Genomic DNA, 14,251 nt, shown 5'->3' on the forward strand with positions numbered 1-14,251 from the left:
GAAATTTTGCAACTGAGAGTTTGCCTAAGACCCGAGCTTCGCGTATGGTTTGAAGCAAATGCTATTCAAACCTTCATTTGAAGCATAGTTTTGAAGTAGGTGTTAGCAACAATTTGTTTTGTTGAAGTTCTTCTGAGCATTCCTTTATTTTGAACTAGGTAGGACTTGACGAGTCTGTCGGTGGAATGTTCAGCATTAAAAACCTGATTTATGTGTGTTAGTTTAGGAAGTGTTAAGCACTTGTAGTCAGTGTAACCAGCAAGACAAGTGTGTTCTGGCCTGCGTAGTGGAGAAACTCCATTTTTAGATTGTAAGTCTGCCAGAAGAGCCTAAAGAGATATTAATGGACCGGATCCGAGAGGAGAGTACTCAAGTGTAACAGTATTTCTAATGCAGTGCAGTGCGTACATTAGAAGATAAGAGATATTAATAAAATTTGCTCGAACTACATAGGTGTTGGAGAGGAGGAGAGCACTGCAGTGACGCTCTATGCTCCCCTGAAACCAAGGTAGTTGTGGGAAAAAATACTGGGGTTTAAATTCCGTAGCTGAAATGTTCAAGCATAAGAACTTTATTTTTCATTCAGATCAAGATATGTGGATGATGCGGGTGAAACCAGAGAGCAAATTCCCTCAAAGATAGCAGGGCATTAGAGCAGCAGAACATTAATTCTGAGAAATGCATGTTCAGTTCTCCAAGAGCTGTACAAGTTTAGTGCTCAGTGCTTCCACGGAGTTTACGTATAAAGTAGAAAATCTGTGCAGTACATAAAAATGAGAAAGAAAAGAGGAAGAAAATATATTTATGACATGATTCATTAGGCTCTGATAAAGTTACTAACGTCTTCAGTTTTAGATGTGTGTGTTTTGTGAGTGGATCTGTGTTGTTGTCTTGGACAGCGACTTCCTGAGGCTTCTTTCTTCAAATGGTTTGTTTTAATAGGATTTTTGCATAAATGCTTTTACATATATTGCTTTTTAAGACTTCTTACATCTTTAAGGCTGCATGTTGTTTCAGAGCTGTTGGAATTTTGTCATGAGTAGAAATATGGAGAATCATGATGAGCGTATAACCGTATATAAATTTGTTTTTTTATTCTGAGTCATTTGGATAAGGCTGTTAATGGGGTTTTTAACTCCTTGACAGCAAACACGGAGAAACAAAATCTCTCCACACGCAGAATAAGTATGTACCCAGTGCTTTCAAGTTTACTAATCTAAGCTTTAAGTATTGCCGTGGCTAACTTGATATTATCCTTTTCCAGCTAGATATGCCTACTGAGCAGATAGTAGCCAATCTGAAGGCAGTTATCAACGATATCTGCACGTTCAAGCCATCGACTTACGGTAAGCAGCCGTTCTTCTAATGTGGTAGTTGAATTTACGGCAAACAGAATCGAGGAAGGAGTCTTCTTGACCTTGCTGCTTTGTCTGCCTTGGGAGACCATTTCTAATTTATTGATTGGGTTTTTTTGTTTGTTTTTCCTGTTACCAAGATATTTTTAAAACTGCCTCTGCTCCAGGGGAAAAGCTCTTGATTTTCTATTTGCTTTGCTTGTAATTCCCCAGCAAAAGGATCACGTTAGAAAGGAGTTAAGGTGTGAATCCTGTGTCTTGTTTGTGTGGCTTCTGCTTACAGTTCAGAGTAAAGAATGTGCCCTTGGTCGTAATGAAATAAGCTGTAAAGAAATGTCATCTGCTTAGCTGGAGTGGAAATGGTGATTTATGAACATAATTTTGTGGATGAATAGCTTTGTTTAAGCTAAGAAAACAACTTTTTATATCGATACTGGCTTTCTGGTTGCAAAAAGAATCATCTTGAGTTTCTTCTGGTGATGCTGTTAGCAATACTTGCTGTACAGAGAACAGACCATGAAAAGCCAAGTACCTACAACTTTAGAAGCATTTCAGCATAAATAAGAAGGGCTTGGTTAACTTGAAATCTAAGTAAATAAAAGCAGAAAGTGGCGGTATTTTTGTTCTTAATGAGTTTGAGTGTGAACTACACCAACTCGTTAAACGAGGGTAAGCTCTCCTGGGTTTAGTAGCATTCCTACTCGTTTTTTGTGGTGAGTCTCTTATTGGCTTGATTAAAAATATCTGCTGCTCATAGAAAGCAAACGATAATTAATGCCTCTTTACAACAGTGAGTTCTAAATACAGTTGCAAACTATTGGTCTTGTGGACTAACTAGTTATAGAAACCTGTTTTTGAGTTCCTTTCAGACTTTCCGTATGTGAGAGCATGTTTTTGTGCAGCTAGTTAGTTATTGCTAAAATGGCATTCCTCCGCAAGTCACTTGATCTAATACAAGACTAAAACCACCACCAGGCAAATGTTCTCAGACTATAATGCAGATCTATTTAATCTTCCGTGGAGAAATCTGATGGTTTTGTAGTTCCTCTTGTCAAAAATTTTCCTCAGTGTTTCATGGTAGGATCCTGAACTGCCAGTCAGGACCACTTCCCAAAGTGAGTTCACTTGGATTTTATTTTATTTATTTTTTTTCTTGGAGGAATGTGTTTGTAAATCTCTACGTGTTTGTTCTAAGGCCCAGGGGTGCAAGGGTGATGTCAACTGCTGGTGAGGCACCGAAGGAGAAGGTAGCCCTGAAGTCATAGAATCATTCAGGTTGGAAAAGACCCTTGGGATCATCGAGTCCAACCATTAACCCTACTCTCCAAAACTCACCATTAAACCATATTCCCCAACACCTAAACTTTTTAAGGCATGAGGGTGTGAAAGGCATTTGGAACCTGATCTCTCTTTGTGCTGAGGGGATGTATCTACGTAGATAGTTCCGATTCTGGTCATGAGCTTGACACAGTCTGAATTAGTACTAAGATAAATCAGCCTGGAAATGTGACAAGTGGCCAAGAGTGACTGAATTGATGGTGTTCTTTGCTTTCCAGATCCTATTGTGCAGAAGTTGGTTATCAGATCTTCAACAAGTGAAGGTTTGCTATTGAACCTTGATGGAATTCTACCTCAGCTGGAGAAAGTAGAAGAAAAAGAAGAAACTGCTGAAGATAAAGAAGAAAAAGATGTCAAAGAATCTGTTAGTACCTGATGTGTTTTCGTGTAGGTCTGATGATCAAGCTCAGGAAGCAAGTGGTGTAACGAGAATCATACTTGATGAAAAGAAAAGCAAAATCTAACTTGTGAATTTCACTTGTAAATTCTGTGTAACAAGGAACATTGTCATAAATGAATCTGTCAAAACAGAACGCATTTTAAATTCCTGCTGTTGGTAGCTGAAAGCTCTCTAGTTTGTGTGGGATTCTTTTTTTTTTGCATGTAGTATTTCTTTAATAAAATTATTTCTGGAACTTGGATGTAATGCCATCTAATTTCCACAGTTGCAGCTGAAAGGCCGGCATGTTTTCTCGGTAACGCTGGGCTTGTTACTCTGTTGAGATTGCCAAATGCTCAAGGCTTTTGTTGTCTTGACTCGGTCTCCCCCCAGAGCAGCTCATGCTATTGATTTGGGAGGCTGCTGTATAATTTGCCCATGAAGGAAACTGGCTTTTATTTACCATTCTGTTTTTCTGCAGAGTCAGGCGTGGTGTTCCTTGGGAGTTGCTGGGAGTAACGTCTGCGTGATATTTGCGCTATCTCACTTTGTTTTCATTGAATTACTGCTCTGCTCCTTTGAGCCTCTCAATGCAGGTTAGTCTTTGTGACAGATTGTAATAGGTAAGGTTTCTCTGAGGAAAAATTACGTGCGTTCTGTGGGAGGCATAACCATACACCTTATCTTTCAAATAATATTTCATCTATGTGTAGCTGATATGATGCCCCTGAGGCAATCCAGTCAGTTGTTGGCACTATCCTGGAAAGAATTAGGCTTAAAATGGTTGGAGAGTTGATTGAAGCTACAAAGCTTAAGTGTTGCTTCTTTGTTTTCTGTGGTAGAGGTGGGTCTTGATGGGCTTCTTAAGAACCGCTTGGGACAAGTGGATGAATCTGGGGGAGTGGGGGCAGCTTCACAACAAGCGGTAGCAGATCTCTTTTTCCGTACAGGTGACGCTCAGAGCAAGACTCCTGTGCTCTATTTCCTGATGAGATTTTTGGTTTTTTTGCCTACAAATGCTCACTGATGCCTGGTGTGGATTTCAAGTGTTAACATCTGATGATGAAGAGCATGTACTTAATGGGAGCAGTGAGTAACTAGGAGGTGTAGGGCTGTGGTCCTGTCATCTTGGAGATGCCGTGGGCTCTTGAGGCCTGGCTGCAAGACACTCATTTTCCCCATGACTGGATGGAGGCTTTATGTGTCTTCTGCCCGCGCGTGGCAGAGCGAAAGGCTGTGGGGGTCCCCTTTGCCTACTTACCTGCTTAACTTAATTCCTCTGACAATTAATAACTACACATACTGCTTAGATTTGGTGGGAAGGGTTGACAATCAGCACTCCTGAATTGTTACGAAGGTCTCTTTCTACCAGTGATGCCCTTTGGCACGGGTGGTTGCTTCCCAGTATTAGAGTTGAACTCTTGTTGGGGTTAGGCTTGTAAAACACATTAGAAGGGTCAACTTGGGGGTAATTTTTTGCTTGGAGTGTTGTTCTTTGGGGCTGGTTGGTGTGGGTCAAACAGATGAAAAAGCCAACCCTTTTTCCCAACGCCTCTTCTCAAGTGTGTTTGTAATGGGAGCGCAGCGATTCTGCCTGACTCAGTTGGGTCTGTGGCAATTGCTGTGCCGCCTTGTTTTGCTTAACTTGCTTTCCTCCTATTTCAGGTAAATTGGAGAGTAGCATGAATACCCATGCATCTTTTTTAACTGTTTAAAAATAGGTTTGTTTACCTTTGCACAATTCCTTTCCTAGTTTTTTCCACGGTGTTTCCAGCAGGTGGCACTCTTGTTCCCTTCTCTAGAGATGTGTGAAGAGTCTGGGTGGGATTTTTCTTCTTTTTTGGGGCGGGGATTTTGTTGTTAAACACCTGACAGCACAACTACACCCTAAAAGTGTAAGATGATTCCAGAAAGGATTGGCTGTTTGTGAAAAGGATGAGCTTATCCAGCTCTGGAAGGGTGGCTTGTGTTTGTGGCTTTATATCAATCCTATTATTGGAGGCAGGGCTCTTTATTTTTTTTTTTTTTTAAAAAAAAGACTGGCAAAAATATTCTCAAATCTGTTCAGCCATGTGAACTGCCCTAAATGTCCCATTTGGTTCATATCTTCTTACATCAGGAATTGGTGGTGAGGCAGCTGGGGATGGTAGTCGCTTGTAAGTATGTTTAGAATGGATAACGTCTTCATGTCTTTTTTTTTTTTCCCCCTCCTCTTCTTTTTTCCTTCTGCTGTTCTGCAGAAATTCAAATTGTGGAGTAAAGCTTTTCCATCTTTATAATACCGAATGTTTTAGTTTATATTCTGGGGCACCAGGCAAATTTCACAACAAAGTAGGTAACCAAGAGGAAAAAATTCTTCTAATTGTTCCAAATCTGTGGGTTTTTTTCCCCTGCACCCTATGCCTTAAGTAACTGGTTACTGGTAGTTGTATAGTGGCAAGTCTAGTCTATGCCAACACAGAATGGGGTAGCAACTTATTTGATCTGCAGCAAAAGGCTTCACTACTTAAGGCAAAATTTACGTAGACTTTTTTTTGCTAGCAAAAAAAGAAAATAATCATGTCCTAAGTTCCTCATCTGCAAAATGTCTGGCTTCATTAGCTCAAGTGCAGAATCCTCTGCAAGGGCATCAGGCTGTCACGTTTTTCTCCTTGGAGTTTGTGCTCACGTGAACGGAAAAGATGGAGCCGTGGCCACGTGCTTTGTTTTGAAGACCTGGTTCTTAATTTACCTACATCTCAACTGGATCACGAGCGGTTGGTTAACACTGAATTCTAGCAAAAAGTAGGATGGTGTTTTACAGGAATGCTGTTCTGCCTTGAAAATATCATTTTGTGAATGTGCATGTGAAGAGTGTTTTTATTACTGATGAATTCCATATACCAAGGTTATTATGAAATATCACAGAATGGCCTAGGTTGGAAGGGACCTTAGAGATCATTTATGATAGCCATGTGCTTTTTGCATGCTGAAAGAACAACATGAAGGTAAGTTATCTGCTGGTGTTGAAAAGCAAGGTTTGTCATAACATTTGCATAGGTTTCTTAGTTTTTTGATTGGTTTCTTTTTCTTGGCTTATCTCAAAAACTGTACTACCTGTTACAGAAAAAGGTAGACTTGCCCTTTAGAAGATGGGTGGCTTATAACAAAAAAAAAGTGATACTTGAGCATAAATATACAGGCGAGCTTAAATCATAAGCTCTCAGGCTGCGGAGTGTACTTCCAAAGATTCAAGGTGTGGCATAATCAACATTCCTGCAGAAATCTGTGTTTGCAAAATTGATATAGTATGCGAATACTGCAAATCTGAACCTCTAGAAGTCGAGGGGAGGAAAAGAAAAAACAAACAGTAGCTCATCAACTCAGCAAATTTTTGGCTGCATTTGTCCAGGTGTAATCCTGCAGCCCTGCATACGTGTAGCTGTGCTACTAATTGATAAAGTAATAATGCCCCTGGTCGTGTAATACTGTAATAACACTGTACACGCTGTCAAGTGTGTTATGAGTTTGATCCCCAAATACTTGATCGGCGCAGAGGAGAGATGAAAGGGAGGAAGGCAACATGAGATTATTCCACTTTAATAAGCTTAGTCCCAAAACATACAGAGTGGGAATTGTTGTACATGTGGGGGTTTTGTGCCAATATGCCTTAGAAACCAGTATAATTGTTACAGTAAGCGTAACTAAAATGGCATTGCTGGTTTCTAGAAATTTAATACTGCAAAGAGCAGGTTTGTAACGCTGTAGTGGTTTCTCATTAGTTAGAATAGTACATAAATAGGTTATCTGTCCTGAATGTTGACTTCTTGTAAGCCCTTTTATAATAGGAGGCACCCTTTTGACCAGAGTTCTGATTAATGAGTGCTTGATACTCCTTCGGTAGGTCAGTAGAGCACAGATCTTCTATCAAAAGCAAAATGGCAATGACGCAGGACCTGGTTACCCAGATACCAGAAGTCAAGTCAGAGAGGACGTGTTAGGAGGCGTTAACTGGTCCACACTAGCCGCTCCTGTGTGACGTTACCTGCAGCCCAGGGAACCTTATTTCAAGTAAGTTACTCCACAATGAAAGGTACTCTAGGCCAGCTCTGCACAGGAGAGCACATACTCTTGGTTCCTGCGGAGCAGCTGGCAAGTTTCTAGATGTTATTTCCAATTACCAAGCTCATCTCAGCAAGAAGGGAGTGACTGGAAGGATGACATCCTTTTCTCTTATACCACAAAAGTTAAGATGGCCAGGGAGTGTGCCCTGGTTGTCTCCCAAAAAGCTTTGCATTTATTGGGGAATTTACCCTTCCTTCTCTCCTATCTTATTTTTAGTTGCAGAATTTGGTTGGCAGCTTTGTTGAAAACAAAAATATTTCTTGGGGAGGTATCAGTTCACAGCATTTCAGGTCACAGCCTCTTTGCCTTTAAAAGTGGGCTCTTAATGACGGTAAGAAAGCAGGAGCTGCTGTAAGGGGCTTGGAATCCTCACTATTTATGAGTCTTGAAAAAATTCCCTGGTGTTCCTTGTGGAAAAAAGGGAGTGCTGCAATACGTTTAGTAATGTGAGTGATGGATGATTGCTTTTAAAAATGTGTTATATGAAACTGCTGTTAGTGTAACTAAGGAGGAGCAGGCAATGAGCTTGGATTCGTAGACAGTGCGTACAGAAACATTTGCCCAAACAAGGAAGAAATTGCCATCAAGGCACGCACACGTTTGTGGGGAATGAAGGGTTTAGGCTCACACTCAGCCCAAACCTGGACTTGTATGGGAGTTGGTTGTGCCTCCAAGAACTTCAAATCTGTATAGGTCAAACAGACTTCACAGGGCTTTTACTATAAATTATGGCATGGAGGCCAAGTTAGAAGAGTGTGACAGGGGTTTTAAAAAAGCTGTGTTCAAAAGCGATGTAACAAACGTCAGTATCTCTGTATCCACTGGGGGTTTTCCTAGGTGCTAGTGGTTAGAACTAGCACCAGTCCCACGGTTGCTCTTCTGTACTGTAGCTGAGCATAGGCTTGGAAATGTCAAGTAAAATCAGCCAGGTACGCCTCCTGGATTTAACTGGTCAGATTTAGAGACTGGTTTTAATTTTCCCAGGGACAGAGCTCCCAAGTTCTGCTGAGTGCCTGCCTCTGCTCTGAAAATGAGGCTGCTTTTAGATGTTGGGCTAAGGGTTTGATCTGAACCATACAAAGAAGCTTGGAAAGATCTGAGCTTAAGCCCAAAGCCCGTCCAATATTGCTGAAAAAGTGTATTTCAGGATCTGTTTGTCCTTAGAGATGCCGAGACAGGCATTATGAATGATTACATTCCATTTTGGCAGTACCATCGGTGGTGTCAACCTCCAGACTTTGAGTGAAGCTCATAAAAAAAAATAAATAAAAGGGGAGGGGGGGAAAAAAGCTGTTAAGACTGACTAAAAGTACTGTAAGGGATAAACTTGATTATTCTGCAAGTATTCTGTTAGCCTGCAGGTGACAAGAGGCTTCATCCCACAACTGCTTGAAGGGAGGGTTGTCGGAGTGAATTCCTGATGGTTGTACTTCTGCGCGTTCAGTGCACGGGCAAGGAGTTTTAATGCTGTATGGTTCAGGTGGAAAGCTGGTTTGAGGGGACAACAGTGTACTTACTGCTTATTTTCTTCGAAAAATAAGCTTCTTGTGCCGTGAGGATAAGCAGGGTGGGAGTCAATCCGTTCGGGATTTGTATGCTAATAGGAATCTCACTGGGAGGAGGAGGAGGCTTCATGGGAAACTTGAGAATTGGTGAAGCATTTGGAGGACTGTTCTCTCAGCCCTGAGAAGGCTTGGGGAAAAAAAAAACAAACCACCAACCAACCCAAAAGTGTGTTTTGGGAAAACAGGGTAGTGATTAGAAACACTGTTCTTTCCTGCAGGCTTCATCTTGCCACCAGGAGGAGTCCTGCCATTACATTACTCTGGTGTGGAAATGAGAGAAGTGAGGTGAAGTGATTTTTATTAAGGTATGAAGTCAGGTAAATTTCATTTCCCAGTAAGAGTACCTGGGTGATGAGAAGACAAATTTGGAGGTGAGCTGTACACAGGCTGACTACTATTCAAAGCTTTTAGCAAAGATGGCATGTCGCCAAGGTAGATGGTCACCTTACGCTAGAGGTGCCCTGTGAAAAATCAAGCTGTGTTTTGAGGGACTTGGAACAATTTCCAGTGTTGTTGCTCTAACAGGCCTTCCCAAGCACACCTCGAGTTGTTCATTTTTGAAGAAAACTATTTTTAATATTTTTTTTCCCAAATGCTTATGAGCATCCATTATCAAGGGATAGTGGCTTGGAAGAGATGCTTTTTGAAACTAAAATCAAGGACAAGCGTTGTATCTTAGAACAGATGCTCAGGTATTTTAATGTTTTGGAGGAAGATTGACCAAGTGGGAGAAGGTCAAGTTAACCATTTGTCAGAATAACTTCAGGGCATCGCGTTAAAAACACGTCTGTCCTGACCAAATACATGTGTTAAATTAAGGAGTTTTGCTTGCCCCTGACAAGAAGCTGACCGAAATACAACCCACAGTAGTTAAAGGTGATGCAGGTGTGTCAGGCTTCATGTAGCATGAGAGGGATTTTCGTTTCTTAGCCTTATCACAGCATCAGAATATTACAGAAGGAAGTTGTTTTCTCTTTGGTTAGGTGAGACTCATTCAGTGCTCGATCTCACACTTAGATGAGAAAAAAAACTTTCTTTTTTCAATTTAAGAAAGAAATCCGTCATCCTTCTGGGTAACCACATAATCTGTAAACGACTGTGAACACGTTCAAGTCGAGCTGAGCTTCTAGTCCGTGATTGTGTCTTGACACGTTACGGAATGAGCGTGAAGTCCTCTCCCAAAAAACTTGTGCCACTTCAGACGGTGTTTGTTGACTTTTCGGATGAGAACTGTGAATTACTTAGAGCGCAGTTGCAGCCTTTGGCACGTTACTGTTCTGTGCCAAGCAAAACATCCACCGGTAGAAGTTTTCATTCAGCTTTGACAGGGTTTGCTGCTTGGAATTCAGCAAAGCACTGTTATCAAAGATTAATTGGTTTTGCTGTTTAATATTGATTAGGAGACCTGCATCTGGTGTGCGCTTTGTAACTCCAGGGAAGGGAAGAAGGTACAGTGTAATTTTATTGTCCATAGATTGATTGTACCTGTAGCTATCACTTCCTTTACCCTTAGCTTTCTCTATGGAGAAAGCCTTTTTTTTTTCTTTCTTTTTTTTTTCCCTCCCAGAGATGGAGCTAAAAACTCTGCGTAGTGCAACCACAGCACTGATAATGTTACTCACTGAGAAGGGCAATTTGTTTCACCATTCTCTGAGCTTGAACAGATCAACTTATTTTTCAAGACAACAGGGCAGAAATAGACCAAGATGCTAAAAAAATTTCAACTATGGCAAAATTCTGATCAGAGGACAGGCTGGAAGTTTTAACAATAGAAGGAAGAAGATCTGCGCAGAGGGTAGATTTTGGCCTCTCAATCATGTTTTTCCACAGAGAAGCGATGATTGGTTTGACCAGAAGTTAGAAGTTTTGATTAAATGTAATCAATAATATAAAATAACTTACATAACTAGTTTCTGAATTTTAGCAGTCTTAAAGGAGTGTGTGTTTACATCAGGTAAAATTTGGAAGAATTTCTGAGTGTCAGAATTGACATGTCAGGGATTCTGCAAGTGAAGAATTCCCAGAAAAATCCATTTCATAATTGTCTAATTGTCAAATATTTTTATTAATTATCCTGGAAAGCAGCTGCCTTGATAGAAGCACAGGACTGCACCTGAGTCTGCTTCTCTCTGACAAGTTCTTTTATGAGGGTCGCAGTTTTCTTCACAAGGCTTAACCTCGAGATTTCTGAGTATGGACTATGCGGAGTAAATTCCAGGAAATTCAAATGACCCTGAGAAGAGACCTCAGCCAGCAGAGTTGGAATGAGATGGATCCTTTTCAGAAACATGTTTTTTTTGGGCTACTCCATGTCAGTCTGTGCCAGTACATGCCCGGCTTTCGATGAATGTGAGTAGCATCAGGCTCGAATTGCTCAAACCAGTGTTTCGCATGCCAAACCGAGAAACGGAACCTGAACACCAGTGTGCAGAACGTTGACCTCTGCCTGGGGAGTTGATAAAAGGAGGGTTAAAAATAGTTTATTCCTACCACCTCAGTGGCTTTTTGTGCCGCTCGTTTCAAGATCCGTGGCTGCAGATGACAGTTGGGTCACTGCTTTGCAAGATGCACCCTTCACAGCTTTCAGGCTTGGAACAATCTCGTATTTCTCTAGACAGTCTGGAGCTTATTCTGTCATTTGCTGTTAACTTGCAAACAGACCTGAAACAGGAATGCTGCTGTTGTATTGAATTAGGAGTTTACAAAAAAAAAAAAAAAAAAAGGACAAGAATTTACAAACCTTTGAATTTATGAAATGGTGTGGGAAGCCTTCGTGCCAAGGGAAGTGTTTTCTTCTGAAAGAATATTTTCTTTCCCAGAGGGAAAAGCTCTTCATTCATCTTGAGGAATGGGTTAATTTCTAAAATTATGTAAATTATGGATCTTGTTCTTCTGATGTGAACAGTTTCTCTGGAACAGTCATCTTAAATTAACACCTTCTCTCTTGGTAGGTAGTGGTGGAATACCTGCTCTTTCTCTGGGATAGAAAACCTACTTCCTTAGGTGTGGTGAGACCAGGGTCGTATAAATTTCTGACAGACAAGCGTTCTGCTTCTCCTTGTGAATACACCGGTGAGGTGGGAAGGAACTGACTTCAACCTTTTTTTGTCCTTTGTTGCACCAGGACTTGTGTTACAGTCTGCAAGAGCTTTGTGTAGGAGTGGATCTCCTCAGGGATTACACATCTTGTGTTGCTCAGCTTGGATCTTTCTTTTCTTGCTCTCCTAAACCCGATTTCATTTGTTAAGGCAGTTTGAGCACGGAAAACAGCATTTTTACTGAAGGGTTTGGATGCTGGCAGCATGTTTGCTCTCTGCTCCCAGAAAGCAAAACGAGGTTGCTTTATGGCTGCCAAGGGTGTCAGTACCTGTGAACTGTGCTGCTGGTGGAAGAAAGCTGGAGACATGACAAAATCTAAATGGTGGGGTGGGAATGATGAGCAGGTTGGCACTCCATGGAAAAGGAAGAGGGCAGGAGAATCAAGCTTGGAACGGAAGAAAGGAGAGTAGGAAAAATACGGAGATGGTGGCTGCAGCTGGAAAAGGGAAACATAATTGCAGCAAACATGGACAGCGACATAAACGAGTCAAAAAAACGTTATAGGAAAGAATTTGCTTTGTGGCATCCCTCTGTGTGTGCCTCCTCTCACTGAAGAAAAGAGGGGAGGGCGAAGGAAATAGATGAGCATGCAGTGGAGCGCGGCGGTGGGAAACACACGTGAAAGGCAAAGACGAATCCAACTGACCTCCCAAGTACAGTTGCCATTCCTTAATAATGGCTGATTTGTGCCTGCTTCTTTCTGTCTTGTCTTGTAAGGAAGGACCTGTCTTGAGTCTGGTAAGAATCACAATCTCATGGAGAGTATGAGCAGGTGATAAATTTGTTTCAGCTCTTACAGAGAGTGATGTTGATGAAAAATACCTGGATGGTCTTGTCTCTTGGGGCTGTTCTGAAGCACTGCCTGAAACCCTCAGGTGCCAGAGGCTGTGTTTCTACGTGTCCTGGGATGATCCAAAGCTAAGGAGGATCCAGTCTGAAAGGAGCTGTGAATTTTGGCAAGAAAATACCAGCAGGATTGTCTTGGGTTGCCTTTGTTTTACGAGTAGTAAGCAGAAAGCGAGGACAGGAAGCAACCAGAAACGTTCCACCGAGTTTAATGCACATGTGTGACAAGTATCTCTACATGGCAGGCTTTACATATCAATTAAGGTAATGAACCCTGCGTGTACCTGGTGCTTTTTACTATTTCCACCTGTTTGGCCTTACTAGTGCTCTTTTGAGTTGGGTCACATTGTCCTGAAATACATGCGAGTGACCAGAAGAGAATTGGAGCCTGTGTATTTGTTCCTTTCATTATTTCTACAGTATCAGCAATTAACATAAAATATTTGTTTGGTTAGTGTTTGTGGGTGCAGTGGTAGTTATTATTTCTCTCTGCTCTTATCTTTTTAAAAAGCACCTCCTGCTAACAGCTAATGAGCAGTAGCTTGGTGGAGTGCCGAGAAACTCATCATGCAAATTGCCGTTTGAATCTAAGATCAGCGCCGTGCTGTACACTTCTCACGTTTGTTGGTGGAATTACGGTACAGTAATTAATGGCATAAAATCCTGAGCGAAAAATGTGACCTCCAGCTTGGAGTGCGAGATGGTAGTGTTCTTAAAGTGAATTAAATCAAACAGATCAAATTACCGCAAGGAATTACTATTAAATTTAGCTGGCATAGTTGCGTTTAATCAGGCAGACCTTGTTTAAAGAAGCAAGTACATCGGAATTAGCTTGAAGAAAAAATATTTCGTTCACAGAGTGGTAAACTAAGATCACTTTTCCCCTTTTGGCTTTGGCATTGTAGCACTTCAGTGGCTGTGGCTTCAAAACTTGTGGCTGGTTTTCTTTATCCCTTAAAGGAAGCCGACTTTAATATTGCAGCAGCACTTGCAGAAGTTGTCTCTGGTATTTTTTTTGTCGAGTGTGCAGTGCTGGGGGTGTGAAATAGCATCTTTTTAAGGACTGGCCGGGAGCTTGGAGGAGCCGTGGGGGGTGAGAGAATCAAGTGGCTGGCAAAAGAAAATGTTATTATGGGAAGGATCTAACTCAGGCTTTGTGGAGGGCTTTGGTAGCTTTTTCTTAGTTTGAGTGTTTGATTTGAGATTGCTGGTGTTGATGGAGGAAATGGACAGAACGAGTGAGGAGGAGAGGAAGTGAAATTGAAGAAATTGAAAGGTTGCTTCGATGTAGATCTGTGTGACAACCACAGTCCTTCCAGTAAACACACCAGGACCCTTCAATTTATTTATTTGTGTGTTGGGGGTGTGTGTTTTGTTTTTTTTTTTAAACCCTGCCAACAGAAGGACTTCCAAACGTAACTAAAGGCAAAGCCTCAAAAACCCCCTTTTCTATTCCAGCCCATGAATTTCTGAGCGGGGTCACGACTTGGTTCCAAAACCACCCTCTGGGGCGTCCATCCCTGCCGCGCTTTCTACCATTTCCAACCCAAAACGAGTTTGATTTT

The 14,251-nt window shown here is 41.5% G+C and overlaps 1 protein-coding gene across 1 annotated transcript in view; it reads left to right on the forward strand.

Moving 5' to 3' along the window:
• MRPL1 (mitochondrial ribosomal protein L1) overlaps positions 1-3,069 on the forward strand; it is a gene marked incomplete at its 5' end in the record, with an annotated part of 10,582 nt that extends 7,513 nt beyond the window's left edge. The window contains 2 exons of the mRNA XM_009865934.1: positions 1,265-1,346; positions 2,912-3,069. Of these exons, the coding sequence (XP_009864236.1) occupies positions 1,265-1,346; positions 2,912-3,069 (240 nt within the window). The remainder of the gene's footprint in view (positions 1-1,264; positions 1,347-2,911) is intronic.
• Positions 3,070-14,251: the final 11,182 nt, after the last annotated feature.

Source organism: Apaloderma vittatum, unplaced genomic scaffold (genome assembly GCF_000703405.1).
Source record: "Apaloderma vittatum isolate BGI_N311 unplaced genomic scaffold, ASM70340v1 scaffold25713, whole genome shotgun sequence".
NCBI classification, from domain to species: domain Eukaryota; kingdom Metazoa; phylum Chordata; class Aves; order Trogoniformes; family Trogonidae; genus Apaloderma; species Apaloderma vittatum.